Source organism: Gymnoscopelus braueri (assembly GCF_963280865.1).
Source record: "Gymnoscopelus braueri genome assembly, chromosome: 14".
NCBI classification, from domain to species: Eukaryota; Metazoa; Chordata; class Actinopteri; order Myctophiformes; family Myctophidae; genus Gymnoscopelus; species Gymnoscopelus braueri.
This window is the reverse complement of record NC_137619.1, coordinates 15,524,237-15,543,771: the sequence shown is the minus strand read 5'-3', so window position 1 is coordinate 15,543,771 and position 19,535 is coordinate 15,524,237. Positions and strand designations below refer to the sequence as shown.

At 43.4% G+C, this 19,535-nt stretch overlaps 1 protein-coding gene across 4 annotated transcripts in view; it reads left to right on the top strand.

The window, feature by feature from the left end:
* Positions 1 to 19,535, top strand: part of cul9 (cullin 9) — a 60,357-nt gene that overhangs the window by 25,495 nt on the left and 15,327 nt on the right. For 3 of the 4 annotated variants that reach the window (XM_080449051.1, XM_080449050.1, XM_080449053.1), the window contains exons 15-34: positions 30 to 160; positions 1,928 to 1,993; positions 2,601 to 2,683; positions 3,054 to 3,159; positions 3,998 to 4,225; positions 5,615 to 5,705; positions 5,868 to 6,039; positions 7,123 to 7,228; positions 7,417 to 7,512; positions 8,958 to 9,133; positions 10,425 to 10,558; positions 10,883 to 11,119; positions 14,648 to 14,793; positions 15,397 to 15,579; positions 15,865 to 16,022; positions 16,580 to 16,784; positions 16,857 to 17,037; positions 18,247 to 18,392; positions 18,623 to 18,749; positions 19,195 to 19,400. In XM_080449051.1, the coding sequence (XP_080305177.1) occupies positions 30 to 160; positions 1,928 to 1,993; positions 2,601 to 2,683; positions 3,054 to 3,159; positions 3,998 to 4,225; positions 5,615 to 5,705; positions 5,868 to 6,039; positions 7,123 to 7,228; positions 7,417 to 7,512; positions 8,958 to 9,133; positions 10,425 to 10,558; positions 10,883 to 11,119; positions 14,648 to 14,793; positions 15,397 to 15,579; positions 15,865 to 16,022; positions 16,580 to 16,784; positions 16,857 to 17,037; positions 18,247 to 18,392; positions 18,623 to 18,749; positions 19,195 to 19,400 (2,978 nt within the window). The remainder of the gene's footprint in view (positions 1 to 29; positions 161 to 1,927; positions 1,994 to 2,600; positions 2,684 to 3,053; positions 3,160 to 3,997; positions 4,226 to 5,614; positions 5,706 to 5,867; positions 6,040 to 7,122; positions 7,229 to 7,416; positions 7,513 to 8,957; positions 9,134 to 10,424; positions 10,559 to 10,882; positions 11,120 to 14,647; positions 14,794 to 15,396; positions 15,580 to 15,864; positions 16,023 to 16,579; positions 16,785 to 16,856; positions 17,038 to 18,246; positions 18,393 to 18,622; positions 18,750 to 19,194; positions 19,401 to 19,535) is intronic. The other variant, XM_080449052.1, reaches the window with a different exon arrangement.

The following is a 19,535-nucleotide window of genomic DNA, read 5'->3' as shown; positions in this document are numbered from 1 at the left end:
TGTGTGTGTGTGTGTGCGCACACTCTCAGACTTCAGGGAGGATGTGAACCTGAAGGAGACAGAGTTCCAGATGTTGGTGTGCAGTCTGAAGGAGATGACCGCCACTAAGGAAGTCATACTGACCCTGGAACAGCTGCTGTGTGACCTCTGTGACACCCAGGTAATAATAGGACAACTCATTCTAACCACATAAACCCTAGCGTTCCTATGCTGGGAATGTCAATTAAAATGGCCAATCTACAAGCTCTATTTTCCCTGGATCACACCTCAGTGTTGATGCCATATTGGTTCTGGTAGTACCTTGAGACTAAAACCATTTATATTTTTTTACTGTTACTCTATGTAAGATAAGGTGTTTTGGTTTGACAACCCACACTTTTTAAAATTGATTTATCATGAAATAACTGCATGTCTGGCATCTGTAACGAACCAAACCGCTTGAAAATCATTTGAACGTTCGGCAAGTTATGACGGCGTCATAATTGTCATATGTACATGTATGTGTTTCCCGTTCAAATCTGCCACAGAGCCAGTCAGATGAAGCTATGGGAAAATGAATGGGAAACAGGAATGCAGCTTTCTGGAAACCCGGGACTAGTTATGTACAGAGCCTATTGTAATAATATCTGGGATTTATATAGCACTTTTCTAAGTACTCAAAGACACTTTACATGTGTGAGGGGCCAGGGGAGTGGACAAAAAGAGAACAACTTTAAATCATTGTGGAGAGAGCAGCTACAAACATCTGGCTTTGTATCTTCATGTCTGGCTTCCATTGAAAATGAATGGTAGACTACCTGTTTATATGTATGTTGTTGTGATGCACGGGTCAGGTTTTCATAACCCGCACCGCCCGCCCCACCACGGAACCCAACCCACCCTAACCTATCCCGCAAAACAATATATAAATCAACGACCCGGCCCATCCCGCAACCCGCAAAAAAAGGTAGCCTGCCGACCGGCTTTTCAACACACTAGCGACGTCAAGTCCGTCCATTCAATCGCTTTAGAGAGAGAGCAAGAAAGAGAGGGGGAGGGAGGGGAGAGAGAGGGGGAGGGAGGCAGGGAGAGAGAGAGAGAAAAATGGGAGCGAACATAATTATATTCAGCACCATTCGGTTTAGCTGCTATAGACAATTCATATTTTTCCTGTCCTTTATAATTGTGTAGGCTACATGAGAAAACATTAAATGATAACTTGATACAGTGAGTGGCCTACTACAAGATAGTACAACATTTATTCAAATAAATAAAGTTGACATGCAGCGGGGATATCAGCTGCCCGTCGGGCACCGGCTATACGCGGAAATGATGCAAGTGAAACGATACAAATACGATACAAATAGGGAATGCATGCCCCACCCTGTTATGCTATACACATTCAACCGTCAGAGTACCCGCTGTAACCGTCAGTCTGTCTGTGACCCTTTTAAGCCCATATATAGAGATCTCTGTCTGTCTGTCTGTCTGCCTGCCTGGGTCCTTTTATGCCCATATATGGAGATATTTATATCTGTCTGTCCTTGTCCCTTTTGTGGGCATATGGAGATCCCTGATGTTCTCAGTTATATGACCATATATGGGTATACCAATATATGGGCATATGGGGGGGATCGGCGGTTCTGGAAAGTCCTTGTACAGTGGTTAACGTCTGGAGAATGTCTGAAGAGTGCAAAACTGACTGTGGAAAGTGGACTAGCTAAGTAATCAAATGGCAGGTGTGGGGGATTTGCCAAATTAAGCTTAGGCTGCAGGGGCTACCATGGCAATCAATTGGCTCATTTGGGCCACGGCCAGAGCCTTTTCTGGTGGTTCTGGACAACTGCCTATCCGGCAGACTTGACTATGGATTACAGACATACATACAGAGCTTCGGTGCATTTATAGTAAAATAAGCAACACATTGAACACAAGCTCATGATTCCAGGAGGAGAGACTGGAAAGGAAGAGGAGAGAGGCGGGAGAGAGCGAGACAAAACGAGAGAGAGAGAAGGTACCAGAATGCTTTTTATTTTCATTCTTTTTTTCTGTGTTGACCCGCTCCCTCGATAATTGCATCTAAAATCTTGACCCGTCTGCTCGCCCCGCGGTTCAACCTGCGGGACCTGCAGGCAACTGGTCGGCCCGCGCATCACTAGTATGTTGTGTCCTCTGTATGGTACGATGGTTGCTGGGTGGTGTGTCCTCTGTATAGTACAATGGTTGCTGGGTGGTATGTCCTCAGTATGGTACAATGGTTGCTGGCTGGTGTGTCCTCTGGAGGGTACAATGGTTGCTGGGTGGTGTGTCCTCTGGATGGTACAATGGTTGCTTGCTGGATGTTGTCCTCTGTATGGTACATTGGTTTCTGGGTGGTGTGTCCTCTGTATGGTACAATGGTTTCTGGGTGGTGTGTCCTCTGTATGGTACAATGGTTGCTGGGTGGTGTGTCCTCTGTATGGTACAATGGTTGCTGGGTGGTGTGTCCTCTGTATGGTACATTGGTTTCTGGGTGGTGTGTCCTCTGTATGGTACATTGGTTTCTGGGTGGTGTGTCCTCTGTATGGTACAATGGTTGCTGGGTGGTGTGTAACACTAGTTGTGGTTTGTGGTGCCACCAGGTGACCCGTGACTTCTACCAGGAGCTGGTGAGACTGTTGGACCAGCACCGTGCTGACCGGGCCGTACAGCTCTCTATACTCAGGTAGACTACAGTGTTGTCAAAATACTAGGGTTGCTAAATTGAATCCAAGTAATGGATTATGAAAGATTTAATAATATATCGTTGCTGTCGGGCAGAAACCTCTTATCTCCATATTTTATTTATTTTTTTCTTTTCGTAAATTAACTCCCTACTTGATCATACTACAGTGTCACACAAAAGTACCCTAAATAGCAGAGCTTGAATTTGAATCCTGAAAAGTATTAAGGATTAAGGATTAAGTACTGACCCTACGGTATTTTACCCATGGCAACTGTATTCTAACAGACTCTATTGTCTTGTACTGAATACTACTGTCTTTTAACAGACTATTGTCTTGTACTGACTACTACTGTCTTCTCCTGCTGTGTAGGATCCTGAACATGTTCCTGGATAACTACCAGGAAGACCTTCTACCATGGCACGAGAGCATCGAACCCTGTCTGTCCTCCATGAACGCCTTCATCAGCGATAGAGAGGTGAGGAAGACTCCACTGACCTTTCCAAGACTTCCACATGAACACTCATTTTTACAAATTCAAATGTTTATTGATTTTTCAAAATGGTACAGAATGCAACTCTGGTACAATGCAGCATAATACAACAACATTAGAATACAGCCAGTCCAAGAAATACAATTAAATAAAAGTAAAAGAACAGCTTAGCAATCCCATAAAAAAATTGATTACATAGAGAAGTTCTCATAATCGTCTGAGGATATGGATTAGGACCCTGACATTCTGTCAAGGTCAATGTTCGTTCATTCATTTAAGGTTCATATAAATCCAAAATCTGTCCCGTGTCTCTTTCATTTTTCCTTCTCCATTTACTCTAACTGTAATTTTAATCATTTCCTCATTCCACTATTTAAGCCCAGGTGTTCTAGGGACCTGAACACCCATTTAACCACATGAGCCCCCAAGTGTCCCTATTCTGACCATGTCACAATAGGCAAACATTATTTGAAAATAGACCATGTACCAAGCTCACAACGTGTCACCTTGCGTCACGTTGTGGGCTATTACAAAGGCTGCAATGTGCAGAATGTGCTTTTTACAGCCAAGATATCAAAATAGGACAGACCCACAAGGCTACTTTTTTACACCTTTTTTAGAGGTGTAAAAAAAGTAGGTGAAATATATTTTCTCCCATTTTAATTGTGTGTGTGTGTGCCTATTTCATCAACATCTGCGTGCACAAGGGAGTGTGGTCATCAGGTACAGACTTTATATCCTGGTCACTTAGACCAGTGGTTCTCAAAGTGGGGGGGATTTGACATTGTTTTTACACAAATTCTCTCTCTGTGTGTGTGAGCAGGTGGTGCAGCTGTTCATTCGCTTCCTGTACCGCCTGGCGTCTCTGAACAAGGACTACGCGGTGGTGATGTGCCGGCTGGGGACAAAAGACGCGCTGGTCAAGGCCCTGGACAAGCACAGCACCAACCTCCTCATGGTGCCCGACCTCAGGGAGCTGATCACCGACTGCGAGAAGTACGCCAGCCTCTACAAGAAGATGACCACCAGCGTTCTGGCAGGATGCATCCAGGTAATACTGAGATAACACCGGAAAAGGATTTAATTTAGGGGTGCAAAATATCGAACCGAACGTTTTATTTTTATGAGGAACTGAAATACAGTTTCCAACTAATACCAACATATTAAGTTGGTGCACCATACAAATTCACAACAACACCACTGAAGGGCCCCTGGAGAACCCCTGGTGAACTTAAAGAAGGTCCAGCTCTGTTCAGTTCAAGTAGAAAAACCTTTATTCCATAATAAATTAAAGGATGTTTAAAAAACGCAGTTGACCAGCGCGTTTCGGCCAGAGGCCTTTATCAGGGTCCACTGGCACCCCACTGGCCCCTGATGAGAGCACCTGTTTGCAGTTTGCCATAATCAAGGACCCACGCAGCGCTTCTTCATCTATTATCTGACCAAAACAACATGTAGTTTTAATAAATAACAAATGTGTGTGTGGGGGGGGGTTGTATCGAACCGTGACACCAACATATCGAACCAAACCGCAAATTCTGTGAACCGCTGCGCCCCTAGTTTAAATGTAAAAAAAATCTAGCTTCCAGGCCTTAACCACTAACATCGCTATTCTGGGGGCAAGTATTCTGCAAAAACAGTAAATCTACAAGCTCATGACGCATCGCTTTGTGAGCTTGTAGATCGGTTATGTTCTGCAAAGATATTTGGTGTAGAGGGGGAAAAAAGGAAGTAAAAAGGAAAAGTATAGAACCTTGGGTGACTCAACAAAGTATGTAGGGATTAAGTTGTTAAAAAGTCTTAGACTTTACTTTTTCTCTTGTTGTTAAAAAGTCTTTAATCCAAGATATTTTTTCTAGGAATATTTCGGAGTACACAAATATGATATACTGTATAATATAGAGTTCATGGTATTATATTAGAGTAAATATAATAGTGACTTGGTCAGAAAGCTTCCTGAGAGGATGCATAACTCCTCCTTTTTTTGGGTTGTAAATATGTACAAGCTATTGTCTTAATCACTTGAACCCTGGCGTCCATATTCTGGGAGGGAAAACAAAAGTTGTCAAAGTACAGTTTTAGCTCAAATCCAGGAAAACAAAAGTGGTCAAAGTACAGTTGTAGCTCAATTCCAGTTCTCTAAAACTACAGTGGTTAATGGAGTTCTAGTCTGAGAATCTGAGTTCTCTGCCTACCGATATGTCTGGTGACAACCGTGACATCTAAACTCAATGTAGAAATACTGGATAGAAACAATAGAGAGATTACAAAATAAATAAATGCATTACAGAACCAGTGCAAAGACTTTAGGGAAGTTCTTCATATTGGCATGGCGATATGATCATTCCAAAGACCTAATTAAAAGTAACAGAAGGACCTCTAAGTCCTGGCTATATGTTGTTTTATTATAAACCTGGTCCAACCTTTATTCCTCTCCCAGATGGTTTTGGGTCAGATTGAGGAACATCGACGGAGCCACCGGCCAATCAACATCCCCTTCTTTGACGTGTTCCTCCGAAATCTGTGCCAAGGTACGTAACCTCTGGTACACACCAGGTGACTAAATTCCAAATGGGTCTAAAGCAGTGGTTCCCAAACGTTTTCAGCTGAAAAGCCAACATTTAAATTGAGTTTCTCCCCGGGACCCAAAAGTGTTTACATTTATGGATTATTTTAATTTCCTATTTCTGCAGGTTCCAGCATTGAGCTAAAGGAAGATAAGTGCTGGGAGAAGGTGGAGGTGTCGTCTAACCACCATCGAGCTCACAAGCTGACAGACAAGAACCCTAAAACTTACTGGGAGTCCAACGGCTGCACCGGCTCCCATTTCGTCAACATCTACATGCACAAGGGAGTGGTCATCAGGTACACACTTTATCTGTCATCCTGCTCACTTAGGGGCCGTGTCCGCCAAGAAGATCTTTCCTGAGCTATGTTTTGAATTTGCTGTTGTCGGGCAGAAACCTCTTTCATTCTTTCATTAACGCTCTACTTCAGGGGTGGGAAACTTTGATGATGGAGAGGGCCACTATGTCTCCACACTCACTCCAGAGGGCCACATTGCATATACTGTCAGAGGGCAGACACCTCTTATCTCCGTATTTTCACTTTTTTCTTAAATTAATGCTATTAAAAATAGCCGATCTACAAGCTCAAAACGCGTTGCAGTGTGACGCGTTTTGAGCTTGTAGATCTGCTATTTTTTTATTGGAATCCTGAAAAGTAACATTTGTTAAATTCAAATGCATTTAGTTATACTTATGTTAACTTCATGAACTTAAATACAAATACATTGGACATAAAAAAGACAATATAATTTTTATACTAGTCATTAAGCTACTAATAGACTGAAGTAATTAAAGCGGGTCATGTTTGCGTGTTTGGAACTGTAGCTGAAATCAATAATATATAAGTATTCCGATATTAACCTGCAGGCCACATTAAGTGAAGGTGGGGGCCGCATGTGGCCGCCAGTTGCCCATGTATGCCTTACTTGATCTTACTACAGCGTCACACAAAAGCATCAAAAGTAGCAGATCGCCAAGCTCAAAACGCGTAGTTTGGAGCTGCATTTCGAGCTTGTGGATCTTCTACTATTTTTTTATTTGTTGTCTCCGTTGTCTCCGTTTGTTGTGTCCGCCAGGCCGAAGGCACGGCCGGAGCCTATGTTTTCTCCCCTCTCCGTCCGTCCGTGTCTATCTCCGGAGCATGAAACTTTGCGCTAGCCGATCTATTGTAGATCGGCTCCAGACCGAAAAATGTTAAACGTTTTAGACATACACGTTTTCCGCCCGACAGCAACGACATGTGATTTCATTAGAGCAGCTCTCTCTTTGTGCTGAGATCTCGCCCCTCGCTTGGCTTGTAAACAGACCACTTTAACTGTGAATGTAAGTTATAAGAAGTCCATATTGTAAGTAGCTGTGTTTGTGCGTGTGCTCCTCTTAGGCAGTTGTCAGTTCTCCTGGCCAGCGAAGACTCCAGTTACATGCCGGCCCGCATTCTGGTACAAGGTGGAGACGACCCCACCAACATTAACACAGAACTGAACACGGTAACTCAACACACTAACACACAACATAACCCTGATTTATTCTTACCGATGTCATACACCGAAAAATAGCCGATCTACAAGCTCACAACGTGTCGTGCTAGATCTGCTATTTTCCAGCCATTTTCAAAGCTGTCCTAAAATTCAGTTGTCCTCACAAGTGTAGTAATACAAACTTGTGTTTTGTCCAGGTGAACGTGCCTCCCACAGCCCACCGTGTGGTGCTGCTGCAGAACGTGGCTCGGTTCTGGCCCATCATTCAGCTCCGGGTCAAGAGATGTCAGCAGGTCTGTGACTCATTTCCTCACCTCTCATCACCTTCGCTCTCTTGCCAAATTCCAATACCCACATCTCTGTTCACTCGCTCACCCCACTCTCTGTCCTCCAGATTAACCTGGAAATAGTTTTTCCCAAATGCCAAATGGTATTTTGCTTTTGGAGGAGCCGAGACTGGAGAGCGTGTGGGTGTCGAGTGTAGGCTTCACCCTGTTCTCGTCCTCTCGCCGGAAGTGTTGACTGCCTATCTGTTCTGTTATTGGATGGACCGCCTCCTCGGGCTATGGGAGGGAAACCATGACTATTAGTGATGTGCGGGTCGTTTTTTTCATGACCCGCCCCGCCCCGCCCTGGAACCCAACTCGCGTCAACCCGCCCCGCGAACCCATATATAAATCTATAGCTCAACCCGCCCGCGACCCGCGGTGAAAAAAAAATCATCATCATAATAGCTCAGATTTATATAGCGCTCTTTTAAGTACCCAAAGTCGCTTTAAATGTCTCACACAAAATGTTTTGTGTGAGAGTGGCTGACCCGCTCACCCGCAGCCCGCATAATTGCCTCTGAAATCCTGACTCGACCACCCGCGCCGCGGGTTGACCCGCGGGTTACGGGTCGGCCCGCTCATCACTAATGACTATGCTGTTTGGGAGATGGGGTAAAAAAAAAAAAGAAGCTCTGCCGTGTCGCAGAATTCGAAGGGATGTTTTAGAGCCGACGAAACTTTGATCTGCATGCTCATATCCTAAAATGTAAACACAACATGTTAAACGTGTTTGAGGTGTCCCACTTGATTAAACTGAAAATATACTGAAGTGCATTTAACATATCATTTGGAATAACAGTGATCAAAGCTACTGAAGCAACAAATTAATTCATGGGTTTATTTTTATTTATACAGTCAATCATGCTGTTTGTTGTGTGAGAATACATGTCATACAGCTCATATATGAGAAATACAGCATCTAATATACAACATGGCATGCAAGAGGAGCGAGAGAGCGAGCAGGCAGGAATGTTAGGAATTGGACTGTGGCCGTCAGTCCAGCCGGCTTGATTCCTCCGGACTCTCGTCTAATCCTCTCCTTCTCGCTGGGGGCGGGGCTAAGGCGCCAGTGTGGAAGTTGGGTTATTGGAATTTGGCTTGTGTCTCTCTCACACTCTTTCTCTACCTCTCTATCCCTTTCTTCTCCGCTACTATCACTCGCTCTTTTACTTTCCTCTTTTCCTCTCTCTTTCTTCTTCTCCTCTCCTCATCCCTCTCTCTTAACAATCTTTTTCTCCTCTCAGTTACATTCCCTCTCCTCATCCTCTCTCTCTCTCTCTCTCCCTGTATGTTCCAGGGAGGCATAGACACCAGGGTTCATCTCTCTCTCTCTCTCTCCCCCTGTATGTTCCAGGGAGGCATAGACACCAGGGTTCATCTCTCTCTCTCTCTCTCCCTGTATGTTCCAGGGAGGCATAGACACCAGGGTTCACGGGTTCGAGGTGCTGGGTCCCAAACCTACGTTCTGGCCGGTGTTTAAAGAGCAGCTGTGCTGCAGGACCTTCCTGTTCTACAGCACCAAGGCTCATACCTGGTGTCAGGAGGTCCTGGAAGACAGGAACAAACTGCTGCAGCTTTTCAACAAGTAAGGCCCTGTTTACATTATATTGCTGTCGGGCAGAAACCTCTTATCTCCATTCAAACTTTCTTTCGTAAATTAACGCCCTACTTGATCATCCTACAGCGTCACACAAAAGTATCAAAAGTAGTAGATCCACAAGCTCGAAAACATTTTTTTCATTGTGATACAGATCAATAATGACTTAAGGTATACTGTGTTAGTTCTATTGATCCAATTCGGAACACAATCGATTGATAATTTAAATAAATATGCTCTGAAAATGCACGCAGCCCACCCATCGTCGGCTGCCGTGTTAAGTGGTCACATTTTCAAGGGGGCCCTGATCCAGAAAAGATTAAGAACCACTAGTATAGATTCCTTGCTCCAAGCATCACTGGTACTGCTGGTTTCCTGTCTGGTCCCTGATTAGACATCAGAAAACCTAGCCGGGGATCAACTCCTTTTTACAGTTTTATGATCCGGTCTAGAGCGGATAGAACTTAACTCTTTCACTGCCAGAAATAAAACATAGTTTTGCCACGCCACTGCCAGCGATGAAAGTGTTTTCACTAACCTTTGAAAAATCATAGAATATTTATTTCCAGTATGATCTATCCCCTGATCGCTTTAAAAGACATATCCGAGTCTCGTAGAATCGCGGGGGGGGGGTAAAGCAAGCCACCGCAAGCATCCGTTCCATAGTTGTGGGTAGTTGAATGTAGGTTGTTTTCACCAAAAAGCAACAGAAACAGAGGAAAAGCCATTCTTCCAGATCGAATTATAAGGGCTGTTTGTTTTGCGATCACGTGACCCCCTGCTCCTCTCCTTCTCTGGGAGCCAAACGGTGACCCATATTCGAGCAAACAGCGCCATCTAGTGGAAAACCACTGAAAACACAAAATCTCGTTATGGCGCTGTGGGCCATAGCAAAATATAACGAGAAATCTCGTCATTGGCAAGAGTTAACGTCATCAGGTGGGCAGAAACCAAAAACATGCTCCTCCAAAATGTATCCGCTCTACAAGATTAAATTAGTAATTTGATGAATCCGGCAAGTACTTCTTGGAATACTTTGTTTGGTATATCCATCTTGTTGTAGGGGAACAAAAAGAAAGCTTCGCCAATTGTTTTATTAACTAGCTAGTTAATAAAACATATTCTTTATTAAGCAAGTGTGTGTGAAGAGAATGTGTGATTGTTTTAAATTTTTATTCAGTGCACGTGCAGCTATACTCCATCAATGTACATGTCTTCATTCAAGTGTGCAAAGGCCTTATCCAGCATAGTCTAAATTTGTGTGTGTGTGGCTTCTCAGGTTGAACAGCGCTCTGCGTCATGAACAGATGTTTGCAGAGCGCTTCCTTCCAGATGTTGAAGCTGCAGAAGCACTGGGTCGAACATGCTGGGAAGCTCTGATCAACCCCATAGTACACAGTATCACTGCTGCTGGTATGTAATGTAATGTAATGTAATGTTAATGTAGAAGCTCTGATCACCTCCATAGTACACGGTATCACTGCTGCTGGTATGTAATGTAATGTTAATGTAGAAGCTCTGATCACCCCCATAGTACACAGTATCACTGCTGCTGGTATGTAATGTAGAAGCTCTGATCACCCCCATAGTGCACAGTATCACTGCTCCTGTTATGTGATGTAATGCAGTGCTTCTCAAACTTTTTCATGTCAACAACCCCCAAATTGATACGTATTTGTCTGCGGACCCCCATCAGCAACGATTTGAAGCACTAGTGTTGTATGTGTTGTGTTGCAGGTGCCTCCAGTCCTGCTGTGTGTGCCTCCTCAGAGACGCGTGGTGGTGAGAGCAGCAGCAGCAGCCCTCTGTCCTGGCTGCTCAGTGAGTACCTGGAAAACACAGAGTCGGCCAAGAGGTCCCAGCGCTGCAAGGAGGCCGTCTTCAACTCCAGGGTCCGCCGCCTCACACACCTGCTGGTCCACGCAGACACCAGCCACACAGACACCCAGGAGCTCAGACCTCCGGTTAAATTCAGTGAGTGTACAACACACACACACACACACACACACACACACACAAGCCACACACACACACACACAGGAGCTCAGACCTCCGCTTAAAACCAGTGTCAGCATGTTAACTCTTTCAGTGCCACAAGACGTCAAAGACGTCATGAGGCCTGACGCCCCGTGTGCCACAAGACGTCAAAGACGTCATGAAAAAAAAAATAATAATAATATATATATATATATATATATTTTTTTTTTGGAAAAACATGTTCAGAACCCAAGATATGATGATTTGAAGATTTGCTGCTCCATTCACTTCTTGTTTAACTTTTTACTGAAAAAGGCTGTATCTCGGCTCCTAAGCACTTTTTTTTTACAATTAATTTTGGTTGTGGCACTCGGAACCAAAATTCCATAAATAAGCATGGCACTGAAAGAGTTAATACTGTGTTCTTTTAAAATTTGTCTGAATAATCCCGTAAGGAATGGGCTGTGTTGAGGCAGCCAGACACCAAAAGAAAATTATTCATTCATACCAGTGAATATACCACACACACACACACACACACACACACACACACACACACACTAGGCTTCCCACGGATCCTTAAAAAGTCTTACATTTGGAAGGCCTAAAATTGGCAAAAAAAATCTGGAATTGTATAAGTGGTGGGGGTATTAAACTTAATCTGGGGCAGAATGAATAAACAGGTCGCAAACATACTAATCGCCGTTTTTTTTCTTCTGACTTCGGCAGATACGGTACGTAAGCTAAGCCCATGTGACAAACGATGTAATGTAATGATTCCAGATAGTATATTCTGCCTCGGCAGGTAGCAGTACGCTTTGTGTGGAATATAGCCTACCGCTAAAGCCAGCCAATAACACATTTGCCACTTTTGTTAGACAGAGACAGTGCCAAATGAAAGTCACCCCTCTGTTTCTCTGCATGTTGTTTTGAAAGACAGTTCAACTCTGGCACGGGACGGGTGGGAGTGTGTGTGTGCGATGACCATACACACTTGTGTCAGATTGCTCACATGCCTTTATTTAGAGGACAGTAGGCTGACAGGAAATGGGGAGAGAGAGAGAGATGGGGAGTGACTTGCAGCAAAGGCCGTCTGGATCGGGACTGGAACCCGCGACACGCTGTCAGGCTACACTGAGCCTAGGTGCCTGGACCGTTACGCCTGCGGTCCAGGCCCAGATTGCTCATTTCTACCTGCCCCATAGAACTAGCGGTGCTCCCTCACCATATGAAAAGTCCTTAATCTAGCAAGCAGTTCCATAATCCATATGAAAAGTGTGTTTACGTTGGTTCGTCGTACTGACGCCGGGACAATTTTGTCTGATGTATGCAGTTAGATTTCTACAGTGCGAGAAAAGTCTGCGATGCATCCCAAACGACATGTTGTGAGCATGCAGATCATTTTTTGTTGCTATTTTTTTTAATCTACTGTATACTCACGCAAGCATGCACGTTAAAAGTGATGTTTGAGGAGAAGCATTGTTTGAGACAGTGATTGGAGCTGTTCATTCATTTTGTCTCCAGAAGGCATCAACCGAAGCAGGGATGTGAAAAGTAAGTAACTCCCCAGAGCCTCGTGTCATTTGGATCAGTGCTTCTCAAAACTCCATTCATGTCAAGGACCCCCAAATGAATATATATTTGGCCACGGACCCCCATCTGAAATTGACTTTTCTTTTACCAGGGACCCCCATACAAAATTTCTCATATTATTTTCAAGATTGTTTGACAATGTGTTGTGAGCTTGTACATCGGCTATTTTCAAATAATCAATGTGTATAGGGTTAAAGTGGTTAAATTAATCTTGATGCTGTATTAACACATTTTGCTGGGGACCCCCTCAAGGACCCCTGGCGGTCCCTAGACCCCACTTTGAGAACCACTGATTTAGACTCTTTACTACTACTATTATTATTTATTTATTTTCATATTCATATTGCTGAGGACTTTGGCATTCTGCTTCTCCCTCCATATGAAATAAAGTTGCTGGTTCCACTTGCCAGCTGGTAGTTGTGTCAAATCTATGGCTGCACGATATTGACCAAGAAATATAGATATTTGAGATATTTCTGCTATATCTGCCAGACGTACGTAAAAATGTGTGGCATGTTGGAATAATAATCAGTATTTTGTTGTTGTCGGGCAGAAACCTCATCTCCATATTCAAACCTTTTGTGTTTTTTCGTAAATTAACTGATTGACTGCCAATCGCGTAGACCTACGCGAACCTATTTAAAGCCGCCACGTGCCAGTAGCGTAGATCTATGTGAACTTAAAAAGAAATATATATATATTTTTTAAATTTGACCCAAAGACCAAGGAGATATGATTTTTCGAAGATCTAGACTCCTATCCACTTCCTTGTTAACTTAAAACTTAAAAATTATGTATCTCGGCTCCTGAGTACTTGAAAAATGAAACATCTCTGGCACTGGCCAGAAATAGCCAGAAATACTTCTGTCAGTTAATGGGTTAATGCCCTACTTGATCATACTACAGCGTGAAACAAAAAGCATCAAAAGTAGCAGATCCCCAAGCTCGAGGCGTGGGGCAAAGCTACTTTAGCCATTTTTGAATTTGAACCCTGAAAAGTAACGCTTTTGGACATGTGAGGTTTCCACCCGACAGAGACGATTTTCTTAAGTTTGAATAACATGTAACATTTCTCTTGGTTTGTACATTACGTATAGTAGGTCTGACTTTGAGCACGGCGCCACAATAATTTGTCCTGCTAGAAACAACCTCTTGTCGTATAGATTTGAGTTTATTTGTCATTATTGTTCATTTTTGACCTGTTTGCGATGTATTGTACAAAACTCCCTATTTAAAGGGTGTGTTTTAGTTACAAAGTTAAAGCTCTGTATTCTGATAGTAGTCATTGCTATAGAGTGTTTGTTCAGAACTCCGCAAAGATCGAATATCATCTTCAATTTGATAAGTGTTCCAGTTTTGTTTCAACACGTCCTATTTCACTTAATCCTTCCTGTACCCTTTATGAGGCCTCTCTCTCTCCTGATTGGATACAATTGGTATCCCTACCTGAGAATGTGTTTTCTGTTCACTAAAGAGCTGGAGACACAGGGAGGCCCCCTGTTACTGAACAAACACTCTATAGCAATGAGTTCTATGAGAATATAGAGCTACTTAACACATATTTTATCAAAGAAATAATAACTTGCAGTACACCCCCTTTAAATAGTGTAGTTTTGTAGGGTTTTGGGCTGCTATTCAGATTGACATGTTTTCTTGTCTTCACAGATAAATGACAGACTTTCTGATCCCATGACTTGGCTGCTTTCCCTCATTTTCATCGTAATCTTTTCACTCTTGACTTTTTACGTCGATGAGACTGAACTTGATTTCTATTACTTTCAGACGACAGAGAAGAAAATCGTAAACACGACAATGCTTTTTCTGTCTTTGACTACTTCCATCGTTTCACTTATCTTTTTGTTTATTTTACTCAAAGTGACCTTTTATTTAATTCATGCAGTTGTTGACCTTTGAGCTCTTTTTCCTTTTCAGACGGTAAAGAGGGTAAGAACAAAGATGGAGCTGCAACCTCCTCTTCCGCCTTCGCGGCCGCATCTTCCTCGGCCAAGACGAAGACGAAGGCCAGCAGCAGTATCACTGGGATTGCCCAGTGTTGGCAGGGAGTGGTCCAGAGCCAGGTCAGTTTATAGTTTCTGACTGACGCAAGGAAATGAGCAGACAAAACACTATAACAATGTAATTGGCTGAAATTGGCAACCCACCTTATTTTCTGTTTATTACAGAGCTGGAGAGATGGGAGACCCCTGTAACTGAACAAACACTTTAACAATGATTACTAAACTCCTTAAAAAAAGTTTGGAAACTTTATGTCGGTCGATTATTTCTCCCCTTCAATAATACCAATTTGGTATTTTATGTTGGTAAGCCTGATTAGTCACCTCTACAACAAGGTTGTGCATTCGTGGAATGACTTATTTGCCAAAATCCCCTGCAATATTCTTATGTTGGTATTCACTCTTGTTTTGAGCTTAAAGTGCTGGCAGGTGTGTGTCAGTCACAAGTGTGTGACTGGCACCTACACATGGGTCCTGCTACTTTATTGAGTTTGTGTGTGCTCCAAGCATCAACATGCCACGTTTGTCCCTTCAGGAATCAGGATAAGGCATTATTAGTAGGGCAACTGGTGGATGTTGGCACACTTAAATCACTTAAACCTCACTTAAACCTGCATTTAATTCCAAACATTGCTAATGACATGGGTGATGTTGTAACGGCTGCAGGTAAAGAGATTCCTGGACCTGTGGTGCGGCCATCCAAACTTTGTGGAGAGCTACCGCTCTCTGTACCTGCGTCTGAGGAAAGGCATGGAGGAGTTATTTGGACAGCACACCGCCTTCATGCTGGCCCTGAGACACGGCTTCTCTGCCGCCCTGCTGCAGCTGTCTGTGCTCAACGCCATGCACGTAAGTACTGTAAGGTCCCCACTTAAACCTAGCTCAATGCCATGCACGTAAGTATTGTAAGGTCCCCACTAAACCTAGCTCAATGCCATGCATGTACTGTAAGTACTGTAAGATCCCCACTAAATGCCATGCACGTAATTAAAGGTCCCCACAGAACCTAGTAGCTGCTGCTACTGCTAATACAGCTGTGCTGCTACTATTATCGCTACTGCTACTCCCACCTTTACTTCTACAACTAAGATCATGTACAAAGTAAATGCCACTGATTTTTGTTTGTGTGTGCAGGTGAGTGAGCGCTTTGCCCGATACATAGACCGGCTGATCCAGGAGAGTGGGAAGGACAGTAGCAGCGAGGAGACACTGAGCCGCCTGCAGCAGTTCCTCGAACCCATGCTGTTCCTGTCTGGACTGGAGATAGCCAGCACCTTTGAACACTTCTACAGGTCACTGTCATATTATTAGTCAGTGCGAAGGCACCCTTTTGTATTTGTTAGTTTTATTCTTCTTCTTATTATTCTGCCGCTCCAGGCAGCTTTTTACAAAACTCCATAATGGGTAGAGGGTCATGGAAAACGTAATTTGTGAAAGGTTGGCGCTATAGCAATCAATTGAAAATGCTAACTTTGAACAGGTATAAATCATGCCCTGTTTGACATACAGCCATGAAACTTCCTTACACGTATGCGTCTCCTCATGACAAACATTGCCACTTTGACCTATCAACCCATTTTGAATTTTATGAAAAATATTACTTTCCATCTCCTCCTGGGATTTTTTAGCAATCTGCACGAAACTTTTAAACAAGAACTTAGCATTTTTTTAGGCATAAGGGAGTAAGGCAGCGCGCAAGATAGGGCCCTTGGTGTAGAATGAAACAAAAGCAGACCAAGTACATTTGCAACTCAGGTCCGTTTCCCTAAGAAAAGAGTTAATGTGGTTAATGGCCTCCCTAGTAAGTGAAGTGCTGTCATGTGTTGGTCCTGTGGTGTCGGGTGTGTAGGTACTACCTGGCAGACCGTCTGCTGGTGCAGAGCAGGGTGTGGCTGGAGAAGGCTGTGGTGGACGAGATAGGGGCCTGCTTCCCCAACCGATTCCCCCAGCAGATGCTGAGGAGTCTGAGGGAGTCGGCTGAGCTCCAGCAGGAGTTCCACCTCTACCAGTTGCAGAAGCTGGACCGGGCCCTGCAGGACGACGACGAGATCGAGGTTGGTGCTCGTGTGTGTGTGTTTTTGTGTGTGTTTGTGTTTGTTTTGTCTAAATGTTTGTTTTTTGTGTAGATGATGGAAGACACTGCTCCATCAGAAGCAGTAGCAGAGGAGACAGACATCCAGGTCCTGGTGCTGTCTCCTCGGTGCTGGGCTGTGTCTCCTCCCTGTCACCTGGACCATCCAGACAAGCTGCACCTCCAGCCACAGCTGGCCTCCTACATCCAGAACTTCACTGACTTCTACACACACAGTTAGTACTTATAAGACTTAGGGATGGGTCAGAATAATTGAATATTCGAATAATCGTTTTTGAGGATAAACATGGATTATCAAAACATTTTATGTATATATATATATATATATATATATATATATATATATATATATATATATATATATATATATATATTATTATTTTTTTGTTGCAAAGGCTATATTGTCATCCAAACCCTGCCCATAGCAACTACATTTCAGAGGATACCTAGTATGGGTGTCATATTTATTCTCTTCTGCATTAGCATTGTCATGTTAGCCTAATGTACATAGCTAGTAGGAAGTAATTCAGGATACCAGAATAAATTCACTGTTGAAGCTTTTGTTCTCTTAATGGTGTTTAGTTACAGTAATGTAAAAGATGCACATGCTACTGTCTTTGTTTACTTCTGAAAAAAACAGTTGATAGGCCAATGCAAATGCCATTATTGTAACCTAGGATGGTCATTTGATGAAAAGAACAAAACGAATCCCCAGAACAATTTTACCCAAACAAATCCCCCCCAGGGGGGCGTGGTCGAATAATCAAATATTCGTTATTATTAGCAGTAGAATAATCGACTTTGATTTTGGGTTCATGCACATCCCTATGTTGTCTCCATATCTTTTCCTTTTACTCTCTCGTAAATTAAAGGCCCTACTTGATCATACTACAGTGTCACACAAAAGCACCAAAAGTAGCAGATCTACAAGCTCAAAACGTGGTGCAAAGCGACACGTTTTGAGTTTGTCGATCTGCTACTTTGCTATTTTTGAATTTGAATCCTGAAAAGTAATACTTTTGGACATAATTAGGTTTCCACCCGACAGAAACAATATGTATATTTCTACAACTGTACTATTGTTAAAAAATAAACACGGTCTGAAAATGCACACGGCCCACCCATCTGACCACTTAACACGGCAGCCGATCGATAAGTGGTCAGAAGGGTGGACCCCAACACATTTTTCAAGTAAGCCCTGGTCCCACTTGAAAAAACTTGTTTATTTTTTCATATTCAATCAATCACTTGTGTTCCGTCTTGGATCAATAGAACTAATGTAGCATAACTTTTAGTTCCTATTTATCGGTATCAAAATTAAAACTAATTTCTTTCAAGGTTTGTGTCTGTTTGTCCATCTTTCTGACCGTGTGTGTGTGTGTGTGTGTGTGTGTGTGTGTGTGTGTGTGTGTTTGTGTTTCCAGGTCAGTGTCTTTACGGTCTGAGTCTGGCGAAGCCTCGTCGTCTACAGTGGACGTGGTTGGGTCACGCTGAGCTCAGCTTTGGCTCCTTGACTCTCTACGTTAGCACAGTACAGATGTACATACTGCTACACTTCAACCAGCACAAGGTACACACACACACACACACACACACACACACACACACACACACACACACACACACACACACACACACACACACAGTACAGAAGTACATACTACTAGAATTCAACCAGCACGAGGTACACACACATGCCCTATTACTTTTCAACCAGGTCTCTCTCTCTCTTTGTCTGTCTGTCTGTCTGTCCCTCTCTCACTCTCACTCTCACTCTCTCTCTCTGTCTCTCTGCATTAGGAGGTGAGTGTGGAGTCTCTCCAGCAGAGCTCAGGACTGTCTCCCACAGTGTTGGCCCATGCTCTGTCTCCTTTGACAGGAGAGACTGGCATCCTTACTGCATCTCACCCTGACCAGCTGACCCAGGGTAAGATTTTGTTGTTGTCGGGCAGAAAAGTTTCACATTTTTACTTTTGTTTCGTAAATTAATGTCCAGATCGGGTAAATTGCAGATCAGTGATTGAGTTATTTGGAGTGAAAATCGGGAGATTTTAAATGGGTGGCCAATCGGAAAAATAGTGGAAATAGCAGATCTACATGTTCAAAACGCATCACGACTCGTTTTGAGCTTGCAGATTGGCTATTTCCACTATTCATGTTTATTTTTTAAGTATGATGTAATGAAATGGGTTTGCCATATCTTGCCCTGTGAATTTTTTCTTCACGAAGATTAAAAACCAAACAGAAATGTGATTTGTATGCATAATGTTCCAATGATGTTCAACGACAGACAAGCAATTATTTTAGTGACAATTAGTCGTCAAGTAAAATGTCATAATCGTGACACAGCCCTCCTTCCCTCCTCTCTTCAGGTACGCTGAGGCTGACCCAGCAGGCTCTGTATGAGAGTTCAGATTCGACCCCCAGGTGGCGCCGTCTGCTCCCCAGACAGGCGTACCTGAGTGTGGACGAGGACGCAGCTCAGATCCTGGAGAGGAAGAGGAACTTCCTGTACTGTCTGATCGTCCGCATCCTCAAACAGGAGAAAGAGCTGCACATAGACAACCTGGTGTTTAAGGTAAAACAATTACCCCACGTGAAATCCATTGCTGCCCTATATGTCAGTGGTTCTCAAACCTTTTCATGTCAATGATCCCCAAATTGATATACATTTGGCCACGGACCCCCCCATCTGAAAAGGTTTTGTGCCAGG